Below are 14,038 nucleotides of genomic sequence, written 5' to 3' on the forward strand. Positions count from 1 at the left end.
TAAGATTTTTTAGGTCATGACCTAGATTTTTTAGGTCATGAACTAGATTTTTTAGCTCGTGACCTAGATTTTTTTAGGTCACGACCTAGATTTTTAGGTCATGACCTAGATTTTTTAGGTCATGACCTAGATTTTTTAGGTCATGACCTAGATTTTTCAGGTCATGACCTAGATTTTTTAGCTTTTTTTAGGTCATGACCTAGATTTTTTAGGTCACGACCTAGATTTTTTAGGTCAAGAACTAGATTTTTTAGGTCATGACCTAGATTTTTTAGGTCATGACCTAGATTTTTTAGGTCATGACCTAGATTTTTTAGGTCATGACCTAGATTTTTTAGGTCATGACCTAGATTTTTCAGGTCATGACCTAGATTTTTTAGCTTTTTTTAGGTCATGACCTAGATTTTTTAGGTCACGACCTAGATTTTTTAGGTCAAGAACTAGATTTTTTAGGTCATGACCTAGATTTTTTAGGTCATGACCTAGATTTTTTAGGTCATGACCTAGATTTTTTAGGTCATGACCTAGATTTTTTAGGTCATGACCTAGATTTTTCAGGTCATGACCTAGATTTTTAAGATTTTTTAGGTCATGACCTAGATTTTTTAGGTCATGAACTAGATTTTTTAGCTCGTGACCTAGATTTTTTTAGGTCACGACCTAAAAAATCTAGGTCATGACCTAAATACATCTTGATCAATATTCTCTCTCAATTCCTTCTACTTTTCAGTTCATCGAAACAGAAAAAGTTCTTATTAAAAAAAAAATTATTTTAAAAAACTCCTCGGTTTCATAATTGCTATATTCTGAGTATCTATTTTTCAAAGTTCATTTCACTCAACAAGTATTCACTCAACATATAACGAATAAAATAAAATCTAAAAATGTTAACTTTTGCAAATTGCTGTTATATGTTGTTTGATGTTGTATGATGATCAAAATAGTTTCTCAATTTCCCCAATCTGTCAGTTCATTGAAACACAAAAAAATAAAATAAAAAATACATGTTTTTTTGGTAAGACAATTATAACGAAAAATTCGATTGTTTAAAATTTCCATTTTTGTAATTCCCGATTTTTCAATTTTAATCGAATTGGCCAATTTTTCATTTCATAAAAAGTTGACCAAATTTTCTCCTTCAAAACATTTCATTTCAAAACAGAAAACCCCAAAAAACTCCTTTAAAGGTGGTACGACATGAAAAAAAGAATGTTCTCGAAATTCCGTTTAAATGTGCCCCGCGAGGAGTTGAACTTGTGGGAGCGATGATTGAGGGTGCGGCGCCGCCACCGACTGAGCCACGCGGGCAAAGAGAAAGCGCACTCCCGATTGCATACATAAAGGCGAGGACGGCAGCTGTACGCAGAGTGACATTAAGCGTTGTACACCGTCACGATAGAATGCGTACTCTAACTCCAAATAACCTCCGAAAAATCTCCTGTCCCCCCATCTTTAAAACCTCAAAAGACCCCCACAGAATTCCCTGAATTTCTTTTCCGTCAACGAAAACAACAAATTTTCAGATTTTTGCGTAGCACATTCCTTCTTTACTCTGCTTTTTCCTTTTCAGCTGTTCGTCGAGGAGCTGTTTTTTCAGAAGCTGTGTCGTTTTCTCTGCCTCTCTCTCTCTCTCTCTCTCTCTCTCTCTCTCTCTCTCTCTCTCTTTCTTTCTTTCTGCTCACATGAGCACCGAAACAGACAGGATAACAAATTAGGACCTCGACAATAACAAAAAAGAAAGAACGAAGGGAAAAAAGGGGAAGACAGACTGAAATAAATTTTTTCTGAAAAGTTCAGAATATGGAAAATGTCTGGATTATGCTCTAGGTCCTTTTTTAAAATTGTTTAATTTTCGAAAAAAATTTAATTTGCAAAAATACCCAAAATTGAGGATGAATAGGATCTTCCAAAAATAGACCAATAGTGAAACATTGAAAATCTAAAAAACAACATCTTTCAATTTTTAAGTAATTCCAAAAATTTTGAAAATTCCGGAAAAGTTTAAAAAAACTCCATGAAAATAAGAAATTTGGGAAATAGTGAAAAATTCTAAAAATAATTTGCTATTTCAGGAAGTTTTTAAGATAAACAGGAAACTTCCGGTAAATATAAAATAATGATATTTTGAAATAGTCAATTCTGTTTGCTAGAAACAAAAATTAAAAGTTCCTAGAAAGTTTTTTTTTCAGATTCATGAAACTGATTTCGATAATCTTTTTTTTTTGTATTAATGATTTGATCGCGCGTTTTTCTGTTTGTATTTTAACTTATTAAAGGTGGGGGGACATGAAAAAAAATGTTCTCGAAATTCCGTTCAAAGATGCCCCTCGAGGAGTTGAACTTGTGAGGGCGATGATTAAGGGTGCGGCGCCGCTACCGACTGAGCCACGCGGGCGAAGAGAAAGCGCACTCCCGATTGCATACATAAAGGCGAGGACGACAGCTGTACGCAGAGTGACATTAAGCGTTGTACACCGTTACGGTAGAATGCATACTCTGGCCCCAAAAATCCCCCGTAAAATCTCCTGTCCCCCCACCTTCAAATAGTTTCAAGCGGGCCGGTTGATAACTTGTCCCTAGAACGAGATTTTCAGACGGATTTGGTACCAAGTGATAGATCTCGACAGGGCCCACCGCGTCTATATCATTTGATCCTAATTCCAGTCCGATAACATGTCGAAAAATGTGTTTGAATAACAAAAAACCTGTTTTTTGTCATATTGATCGAAAATTGTCATTCAAGCCCAGGTTGCGGCATGTTACCAGAATAGAAACAGGCCTAAATGATATAGGCGTGATGGGCTCTGTCGAGATCTATCACTTGGTTCCAGAACTGTTTGAATATCTCGTTCTAGGGACAAGTTATCAGCCGGCCACCTGCCCCGGCCGGCCCAATTGCAACTATGATTTGTTTTAATTTTTAAAAGATGCCATATTTCAAATAGTTGTAGCTATTTTTGAGAAGGTTTCAAGGAATCAACAATTATTGCTAAATAGTCAAATACATATTTCTAACAGGCTTGCAAAATCAGGGCCCGGCCCGGCGGGCCCGGGTTCTCCAAATTTGAAAAAAAATTCTGAAAAAAAGCAAGGCCCGGCCCGGCCCGTTGCGAGAATGATTTCTAATTGGAATAGTGGAACCGTATATTTTTTTTCAAAAATTTTGCGGTTTCACATATTTTGTATAGTTGCCATTCAGAGATTTTGAAATTGGACCCTCGTTATCAAAAAAAAATCTGAAGATTGAAGCAAAAACCCTGCTTCAGAAGTTATCTCAATTCAAATTATAGTTTGAGACTAAAATTAAACATTTTGAAATCAAATTCTGAAAAAAAAATTGGAAAGATTCTCATGAAACTTCGACATTCCAGAAAAAAAAGCTGACATTTCATGTTCAGTTTGAAACATTATTTTAGAAATGTAATTTTTTCCTTTTTGAAAAAAAGCTGACTTTTAAAAAAAATTAAAATCATATCAGAATGCTGAAAATGATCAATAACCATCTGAAATTCGAAAATTCCAATTAATATGAATTATTCATCACTTTTTCCTTTTTTTTTGCTCCGATCTCGCTTATTTCCCTATTCATAGAATTATGAAGTTTGATCCCTTTTTGCTGCTCATTTTCTGCTTTCTCTTTTCTCTGCTCCGGAGTGTTTTACTCAACTTTTTTTTTGTTTCTTGCAAAAATAATTGGGATCAACAAAACACTTTTTTTCCTGTTTTTCGAAAATTTAGTTTTCATCAAAGTTTTGAAGAAAAAATAGTTATGTCCAAATTATGAAACAGGTTGATTTCAAAAAAATTTATAAAATTGATTTTCAGATTTTCCAAATATTTCGTATTTTTAGAGTTTCGGAACATTTTCAAAAAATTTTCTGAATAAATTTCGAAAAGAATGGTTTCTACATTAGCAACATTGAGGAATTTCTAGAATTTTCCGAAATTTCCAAAATTTGAAAAACCGAATTTTCCAAAATTTCTGTTTCAAATCCCTGATAACAACCATTTAATTTTAATTTGATTTTCACTAGTTTTGGCCTAGATTTTCAAAAACTTACGAAGCTGAAGGTTCTCTGAAAATTTCAAATTTTTCAAACTTTCAGAGTTTCGGATGTTTTTCAAAATTTGAAAAAAATCAATAAAACTATTTTTCTCAAAAATTTAGAATTCGTTGCTGAAGAAGATGGGAATTCATAAATTCAAAAATCATTAAATTTCTGAACAAGTTTCAAAATATTTGTTTTGAAATTTCGAATTTCTAAAATTTCCTAAAACTTCCAAAATCCATAATAACAAAAACCATTAATTAAATTTAATTTTTCCTGGAATTTCTAGAAATTCCCAAAATCCAAAATTTCAAAAAAAATCGTTTCAAATACCCAATAAAATCGCGAATAACCGATCAGTACGATTTCTGGTGGACTGTCAGAATTTTCATAAAAAACCAAATCTTTTATTTTTTCAACCACATGTTTTAAAATCCTTAAACACGTTTTCTCTGCAAAAACGGTCGAAAAAGGGGTGTCTGACATTTTTCTCTGAGTTTTGACACTAGAAAAACAAATACTTGCACAAAATAAAAATATTCTGAAAATTCAAATTTTAAGCTTTATTTCTAGCCAAAAATGATTGAAATCGCTCAAAAACTAACAAAGTTATGATAGTTCAAAAAATTGATTGTCCAATTTTTTTTCCATTTTTCAAAACTATCATAACTTTGTTAGTTTTCGAGCTAGATAGATGGTTCTTGGCTAGAAAAGAAGCTGAAAATTTGAATTTTGAGATTATGAATATTTCTAAGTGCACGAAAACTTTATAGCCGGGCTCCAGACTCCTGAAAATGGGCGAGAATCAACTGGAAAACACGTTTTCGTAGATCTTACTAACCAGTACTGTAGATCTTTCTAAAAATTTCAAACCTTTGTATTTTTCAAAAGTCGTAAAAACTCCAAATCCCTCGAATCCTCCCTTATTTGTTTATAATACTTCTAAAAAGAATCCCTCATTTTTTCCCAGTTTTTACTTCCTGGATTTTCTTAATAAGCTTCTTATATTTTCCCTTTTCACTGATCACACATATTTTTTCTTATATCAAATGCTTTTAACATAACATAATAACTAATCTCATGTGAGCTGATTATATCCCCATATCAGCTGATAAAGCGAGAGCGAGGAGAAGTTGTCTGCGTCTCTTTTCTCTCTCTCTCTCTCTCTCTCTCTCTCTCTCTCTCTTTCTTAGCACACAAACACACCGGAGACTGCGGTGTGTTGTAAACTCACAATCTAGCTGTCTGCGTCTCTCTTCCCTACACACTATTTCTCCCTCCAGCAGCTCACAGTGCTCTTATATTCATTTCCAAGTGGTCTCTTTTTCGCGCTGTTTCTTTTTTTCTACTACTTTTTTTTTTACTTTCTCTACTTTATCAAAACTTCATATACTCCTTCTTTTTCTGCTCCTCATTAGTTTTTCCAATTTACTCCTTCTTTCTCTTTTTCCTTCTTTTCACTCTCCTTCTCCTTCTTTTTTTTCTTATTTTGACGAAAATAGGCAAAAACAGAAAAATAGAAATATTTTTTTCCCTGCTTTTCACATTTTTCTTGTTTCCTTTTTTCTTCTTTTTTTCAGTGAATTTAAGGAGGAGCTGAAAAAAAATAAGACTGGAAATGTTGAAATTTTTTTCCTGACTAATTGTGAAATTGGAATTTCATAAGTTTCTGAAAAAAACTTATACTATTTTTGTATATTATTAGTTTTTATGTTTTTGAAAAAAAATATCTGAAAAACTTGAATTAGTAAAAGAGAAAAAAAAAGAAATTTCAAAAATTTTCTGGTTTTTGAATTCCTGAAAGTTTTACAAATTTCCAGAATTTGCCAAAATTTGATTTTTTGAACGTAGAAGAACAACAACTTTTTTTCATTGTTTTTGAAATATTTCCCCGAAAAATATCTGAAAAACTTGAATCAGAAAAAAAATATGAAACATTTCAAACTTTTGAAAATTTGACGAAATTCCAAAAAATTCCAAATTTTCTGAAAAAACTGAAGTTTTGGTCCTTTCGTATTTTTTTTTGAAAAAAAAAGGTTTTTCTTTGGGGTTTTAGAGAATCAGCTTACAGGTGGGCCCAAAACGCCCAAATCGGGCAGTATCTTCAGACGAAGATTTTCAGCTTCCTGGTGGGGTTATGACCTAGATTTTTTCGTCATCGTGGCGCTTCAATCAGCTGATTGGTTTGATCTAGTTTGATTCAATGGGTCACATAAATCTATACTTATTTTTCAAGTTTTTCAAAACCGGACAGCGTGACACGCAGACCAACCAAGGCTGTCGGAAACAGGGCCGCGGCCGGCCGTGATCTAGGCCGTGGGTATGTTACCGTGGACCAATCAGTATGTTCTTTTGAAAATAAGCTCACATTCAGCCAGCCGAGACCTACCTATTTCAGAAGTGTCCAACCGAAAAAAGCCGCTGCCCTGATTGGACAACCTTGGGACCAACATACGCCTCTAGCGCTTGATATATAAAGAAGATTTGAAAAATGTGAATCGGGAAACATGTTAAAGATTTCGAAATTCCTTAAAAATAGAAAAGTTTTGAAAATTTATAAGATTCTTTAATTCTCTAGAAACTTGGAAATTCCACAAAAATGACCACCGAAATTTCTGAAAAATTCAAAATTGACAGGTTCCCAAAAAAGTTTCGAAGCTCGGGTTCAAATAATGTTTTGAAAATATTCGCCACAAAAATGTATGAAAATCTTGAATCAGGAAAAATTTCAAAGTTTCGAAACTCCTCAAAAAAAAAGTAAATAAATAAAATAACTCAAAAAATGTCTAAAAACTTTTAACATGTTCAAAATTTATTAATGTTCTAAAATTTCAAAATTTAACATAACATTTCGAAATTCCAATCATTACGAAAACTTCCAATTCTTTATATACTTTGAAATTCCACAAAAAGTGAATATCAAGATTACAAAAGTTCCAAAATTTGACCTATTTTTGAAGATTTTCAAAAATTTTTGATCCTTCTGAAGTTTTATCGATTTATAGAATTTTTTCGGTTTCAAAGTTTCTGAAAACTTCTGAACATTTTGCAGCATTAATTCGTGGTGAGAATATTCAGGCCAAAATACTCAAAAAATGGTACGGCCGAAAATCAACTCAAAAATATGTTTTTGTATATCTTATTGACCGGTACTGTATGTTAAGCCGGCCTAAGCTAGATTTAAGCCGGCTAGAGTTAGTTTTAGCTAGTTTAAACGTGTCTAACTTCAAGCTAGCCTGAACTAACCAGCCACTCTAATTCAGATGGTAGCAATGTGGGGCCTTAGTTAGGTCCAAGCTAGCTTAAGTTTGTTCTATCTAGCTTAAGCTAGCCTAAACTAGTCTAAGTTAATCAGCCACCGTAGCTCAGCTGGTAGCAACGCGGCGCCTCCAACTGTGGGTCCACAAGTTCAACTCCTCGAGGGACTTATTTGAACCAAAAAATTGTTTTTTCCTGCCCCCTTCCCTTTCAAGCATGTTCTGACACTTCTAGACACTCTTGTTTTCCTTTTTTGCTCCTTGTCACTTGTTTTTTTTTCTCTCTCACTGACTCTTTTTTGCGAAGTCTCATTACTCTGACTTCTCACACAGTCGAGGGACGGACGTCATCTTGTTTTTGGTCTAGAAGAGAGCCTATTTTCATAGAATACCCACATTTTCGGCGAACACCCCGAGTGCCCCCCGGTACATATTATGTCAGGTGGTCTTTTGAAAATTTTTTAGGGGAGATAGGTGTTATTTTTTTTCTTGTTCTCTTTTTTCTACGAAAATTGGATACTTTGAGGGGAAGGACATGTGAATGAGGTGGAAAATTTGACTATTCTGTAAATCAGATCAGAAATTTTTTTGTGAAGCTTAAAATGAGCCGATTTACTCCCTATAGAGCAGTAGCTGTTATTCAACCTTAATTATCTCGGTTCCTGTAAGAGATATCAAAAAATGGTCAACTGATAAAATGTAGCTGATAAAATTTTACATTTTTTATTAGTTGACAACTTTTTGATATCTTTTACAGCAATTGAGATAATCTTACAGAAATGTACAAACATCAATTTTTAACAATTTACGATTTCATTTGTAGGTCAAATTGAACAGCATTACTAGTGAAACCGACTAATCAGAATACTGTTTGTTCTAAAATCTGACAACTCTGAAACTTTAATTATTTTCTCAAAACTCGAAAAAAGAGTCAAGTGACTGAGCTTTAAGCATCGTTATCTCATTTCCTGTAAGAGATATCCAAAAGTTGTTAACTGATAAAATAAAGCTGATAAAATTTCACACATTTTATCAATTGACAATTTTTAGATACCTCTCACAGAGAAAAAGATAATTGAGATCAAATTCCAACTATAAAATAACAGTTTTTGAAAAAAAAATACTGCTTCAGATTCTTAATATCAGTTGGGAGCCATATGGTGACCCCCGATGCAACATCCGTTCAAATTATCTCAATTTCTGTGAAAGATATCAAAAAATGATCAACTAATAAAATGCAGCCGATAAAATTCCACACATTTTATCAGTTGACCACTTTTTGATATCTCTCACAGTACCTCACAGAAATGTACAGAATCAATTTTCAACAATTTACGGTTTCAAGGTTCTGAAACTTTAATTATTTTCTCAAAGTTCAAAAACATAGTCAAATTATGACACTGTAATCCCAACCATCTCGTTTCCTGTAATAGATATCAAAAAATAAGGTAAACTGATAAAATTTTGCTGATAAAATTTCGCACGTTCATCAGTTCCCAACTTTTTCGTATCTTTCACAGAAAACGAAATAATTGAGGTCCCCCGATGTTTTTCTGGGTCTGTGAAAAGTTGATGTTATTTTTGAAGTTAAAAATACATCGGAATGGAATTGTTATGTGAGTTAAACATTGAAAATCTGATAGTTCTGAAACTTTGATTATTTTCTCAAAATTCAAAAGAAGGTCAAGTTGCGGTACTTTAAACCCAAAAATCCCAATTTCTGTAAGAGATATAAAAAATTGTTGACTAATAAAATGTAGCTGATTAAATTTCACACATTTCATCAGTTGACAGTTTTTCGATATCTTTCACAGAAACCGAGATAAGTGAAATCAAATTTAGGAGAACTGTTTCGAGAAAAACATTTACGGCTTCAGATTCTTATTATCTGTTGGAAGCCATACACTAACTACTCGACATACTGTTTTTTTAATAAACCTAATTTATCTATTTTTCAGTGAAAGATATCAAAAAATGGTCAACTGATAAAAAAATTCTGATAAAATTTCACACATTCTATCAGTTGACAACTTTTTTGATACTCGTACAGTAACCTCACAGAAATGTGCGGAAATCAATTTTCAACAATTTACGGTTTCATTTTTTGGATAAAGTTACAGTATTTTTAAAAACAATATTTACCCTCTGACAATTCTGAAACTGTAATTATTTTTTCAAAATTCAAAAGAAGTTTACGGAACAAGTTACGGAACTTAAACCCTAATTGTCGGATTTCCTGCAAAATTTGTCAAGAAATGATTAATTGATAAAATGTAGCTGATAACATTTCACATAATTTATCAATCAACAACTGTTTGATATCTCTTACAGAAAATGAGATAATTGAGAGCAAACTCAAAAAATTTAATTTTCTGTAAAAGATATCCAAAAATTGTCAACTGATAAAATGCTACTGATAAAATTTCCCACATTTTATCAGTTGACAACTTTTAAATATCTTTTATAGGAATCGAGATAATTGAGTTCAAATCCACCGAAGAAACCCGTTTTTGGGAAAAAAAAATACAGCTTCAGGTTCTTGTTATAAGTTTGAAGCGATAGACTCACTACTGATGTAAGCTCGTTTTTATCATCAAACCTAAAGTATCTCATTACTCGCACGAGATATCATGTTGCTGATAAAAATTCACACATTTTATCAGTTGACAACTTTTTGACACCTTTCAGAGGAAATGAGATAATTAGGGGTAAAGTTGAGAAAAACTGTTTCCATTTTTTTAAACTATTTCATGATTACTGTAATAAGTGAGACTATACAAGTGAGTCAGTTCAGGAATTGGGCCGGAATCCCATTTTTCCAGGCTTCTTTTTCCTTATTTATGAAGATAGGACCATTATGTTTTTTGGTTTCTTTTTTTCTTATCAATATCGGCTGTTCATTTTTTTTGATTATTTTCTCTACATACTAGCTAGTCATATATAGAAACCAAGAAAACAAAAATCGTTTATATAGAAAACTAGGTTTTCGAGAAAAAAGCAACCGTGTAACTGATTGTAAGTTTTTAAAAATTTTCATCTGCTGTTTCACAATTTTTATTTAAAATTTTCAAGTTTATTCAGTATTGTTGACTGCAACATGCGTTTCTGCAAATTTTAGAAAATTTAGTTTAGGAAAATAATACTTTATCATAATTCCTGATATTAAAAAAAAACCAAAATTCCAAAACAATTCATATTTCAATGTTTCAAATATATCAAATTGCCATAAGAACCAGAATTTTTCATTCCACTCACGTCTTCTTTTTGGCTTATTTTAGTGCAATATTCTAAACTAGAAATTTGCTTTTTTTCAGATTTATGTATTATGATTTTTCTTTATTTTTGTGCTCATGGTTCTAGACAAAAAATAATAATTGTTTTCGGCATTTGCAGTTCATGAAGACGTAGCCAAAGAAAGAAAAATTGTTATTCTTCCTCTCTCATATTTCTTTTTTTTTTGGTGTGAGAACTTTTTTTTGTTATTCTTAAAGGAGGCCAGACACCAAAAAAAAAAGTTTTCCTGATATTTTGCATAGAGAACCCCCATGAGGGGTTTAACTCATGACAGGCAGCTCAGGGGTACAGCGCCGCTACCGGCTGAGCTACAGGGGCGCGAAGGCGCCTGACGACCGATGGTCTACATAAGCGCGGCGCGATTTCGTCCCCCGAACTGTCTCCCGAAATTGTTGCTGTCTCGCCTCCTTTAAGGAAAAATTTTACAAAAAAAAATTGAATTTTTAATTTACTGTTCCATGACACCAAGAATTTTTAAAAGTGATTATAATTGTCAATTTGATCAGAAATGATGGGTATTTTTTTTAGAATTCCTGCCAAGACTTAAAATTATGGATCACAATTTCAACAATTCATTGTAACAATCCCCATACCAAAATTTACAAAAAAAAAATTCAAAAAATTGTAGTTTTTCTCTTATATGTATTTCAGGAAATGTTTTAAACATTTTTACTGTTTCATGATGCTTATATTTTTTGTGAGCAATGAAAAATTCAGTAAACTTCGCGATGTATTTTTGACATCTCGCCGAAACTGAAAATTATGGATCACAATTTTAAGACGATTCGTGGATGCTCATTTTTTAGATTTTTCAAAAATTCCAAAATTATATATTTTTGGTTTTTTTAAACTCAAAATTCATCATTTCGTACTCAAGAAACATTCGCCGTAATCTGGAGAATTTCAATAATCAAATTCATCAAAAATCGAAGAAAAATTATATATCATGTGGCTGAAAAATCAATTTATCGGAATTCCATTAGGTTCTGAAAACTGATTTTTTCCCAGACAAATCAGAAAACTTTCTATAACAAAAGTAAAAAAAAAACAGGAAAAATTTGAAATTCAAAAATCAGAAAAATTGATCATAGTTGTTTGCTAAAAAATCAGTGTCACATATTTTCCGATAATTTTTTTTTAAATTTTTTAAAGTTTTTTTATCGGAAGATTGATCTACTTTCTTTTCTCTATTCATTCTCTGTTTCAAGATCCTTATAAAAACTCCTCAATTTTAAAATTTTGCTAATTCATACCGTACCGTTGCAGCACTCCAATCCCAAAATCCCCAAAAAATGATGGGCTCCTCAAGCCAAGAACTGCAAACGGCGCTGACGGACATTTCAAAGACATGTCATCACATGTGGGAAGACTCCAAAGATCTTCAAGGACGTTTCGTCAACGATCTCGCCGAACTGCAAAGACTGCAATGCACAATTACAAATTTCGAGCGAGCTCAGCATCCGGAACAAGCGTTTCAAGCAAAACAAGCAATGACGGAAATGCAAAAGAAGGCTACCGGGGTGTACGAGATGTTGGCACAAAGAAGGAATGAGATTATCAGCAAGTTGAATGATGGAGCAAATATTGCCTCAATGATGCAGGTAAATAAGCTCTACAAAAATTGGAGTTAATTTATCTCCGTTCTTGTGAAAGAAATCAAAAAGTTGTTAACTGACAAAACGTTTATCACAATATCAGCACCATTTTTTAGTTGACCACTTTTTGAGATCTCTTACAGACAACTAGATAAATTTAGTCAAAGTTGCAAAGCTCCTTGAAAAATGCGAAAAGTTTCAGTTTCACAAAAGTGATAACTTTGAGCTGATTTTTGTTTTATCAATACCATTTCCATTTTCTTACGACGGTAGTTAGCAACGAGATAAATTGGTCGCTCAAAGTTGAAAGTTAAGTTAGTCTTTTATTGTTCCGCACAACGACCAACGAATAATTGAAAAATGAACGCATTTGAAAATATGGACATTGTTAAACAGTGTTTAATAAAAGTTAAATTTATGGCTCCTGCAGTTAATGATGCGAAAATTAGACCCTATTTATCTCGTTTCCTGTAAGAGATATGAAAAAGTTGTCAACTGGAAAAATATTGATGATATAAGAAGGAGGAACCGGCAGGAAATTCTTGTAAAATTTGCGAAGAGGACATTCGTGCAGGTGAAGGCCTAGCGAAGAGTTCGATCAGGTGAAGGCCTGTCGAAAAGACGCGATATCCGTAGGAGATTCAACAAAAGCCCGATATCTTTTGAAGGAAAGATTTGTTTTCAGGCTTGGAGATGACGACGATCGGGAGCAAGTCAAGAAGCAACAAGGACAAGTCGGTGGATTCCGAGAAGAGTGCAGTGAGGACGGCGACGATGGAAAGCTGGACAGAAGCGATGCAGAATCAGGTAACGCTGAGAGAGCGAAAGAAGCTTGTCAAAGGTTACGCTGATTTCATCGGAACCAGTGAGACAGTCGTGGAGAGTGTGCGTGAGCAGTTGGGCGTGCACAGCAAATGTTCAGAGAGACAGAAAGATGTGATCGTGAAGCCAATGAAAGAGTTTGTCAGCGAATTGACAAAGCGCTACAACGAGCTGGGCAGTGGAAAGTGGGAGCGCGTTGTGATGCGCATAATGCGAGAAAACGGGCTGGAAAAATTGGAAGACTTGCGGGATGCGGTCTTGCCGGATGATTTGACAGCGAGCGCGAGAAATACTGAATCAAAAGTGTTTCATAACCAGTTGAAATTGTTGCACAAAAAATGGACGAGAGAGCAGGCAGAATTCGAGGAAACGCTGGATCGAACAAGCAGAGAAAAGGAGGTGTTGGTCGAGAAGCTTGAAGAAACGTGGAGAGCCGCCGAGAAGGCAGAAGAAACGATTGAGGAGCTGGAAAGGGCACTGCTGAAGGAAAGGAAAACGTCGGAAAAATGGAGAAACCAATTGGAACACGATGAAGGTAAGAAGAGAGAAACATTGTCAGGAAATAAAGAGAAAACTCAGGTTCATGCAAGGAGATCGCCGTCAAGAAGTTCTAATGGTTCGTCGGTGGATTGGCACAATGAGAAGAAGGAAAGAAAGACCGGTGAGTCTTTTTATAAGAAGGGTGACCTGAAAAATGAGCGAAGTGAAGACTGGCGTGTGAAGGTGAAGAATTGGGAAATGAAGAGCAGTGCGGGGGATTTTCCGGAAAGAAGTGTGCGAGTCAGCGAAAGAAGAAAGTGTGAGCGCGACAGTGAGAGATGTTCGCGAGTGTCACGGGACAGTTCGCGAATGGTAGTGGAGTGCCTAAGCAGAATTATGAGGGCGTCAGCTCTGCCAGAACCAGAGAAGTTCGACGGAAAAGGAGATGTCAAGGAGTTCAAGAGATCTTTCCTTCTGAAGTACAAATCGGTCACGGAGCGTGATGCCGATATGGTAGCAATTCTGGAGGACAAATTCTTGA

The 14,038-nt window shown here is 34.1% G+C and overlaps 3 protein-coding genes across 3 annotated transcripts in view; all 3 read left to right on the plus strand.

The window, feature by feature from the left end:
* Positions 1-1,265: 1,265 nt before the first annotated feature.
* On the plus strand, positions 1,266-1,487 carry CBG13674 (the record flags this gene model as incomplete). The annotated part of the gene is made up of 1 exon (XM_002632406.1): positions 1,266-1,487. The coding sequence occupies one exon, from the start codon at positions 1,266-1,268 to the stop codon at positions 1,485-1,487; it is 222 nt and encodes a 73-aa protein (XP_002632452.1).
* Positions 1,488-11,892: 10,405 nt separating this feature from the next.
* Positions 11,893-14,038, plus strand: part of Cbr-sta-1 — a gene marked incomplete at both ends in the record, with an annotated part of 16,110 nt that continues 13,964 nt past the window's right edge. The window contains one exon of the mRNA XM_002632407.2: positions 11,893-12,201. Within this exon, the coding sequence (XP_002632453.2) occupies positions 11,893-12,201 (309 nt within the window). The remainder of the gene's footprint in view (positions 12,202-14,038) is intronic.
* The window catches only part of CBG13676, a gene marked incomplete at both ends in the record, with an annotated part of 1,236 nt that continues 86 nt past the window's right edge, over positions 12,889-14,038 (plus strand). Inside the window, one exon of the mRNA XM_002632408.1 lies at positions 12,889-14,038. This exon is cut by the window's right edge and continues 86 nt beyond it. Within this exon, the coding sequence (XP_002632454.1) occupies positions 12,889-14,038 (1,150 nt within the window).

The sequence above is a fragment of the Caenorhabditis briggsae genome (assembly GCF_000004555.2).
Source record: "Caenorhabditis briggsae complete genome, chrIV, whole genome shotgun sequence".
NCBI lineage: Eukaryota > Metazoa > Nematoda > Chromadorea > Rhabditida > Rhabditidae > Caenorhabditis > Caenorhabditis briggsae.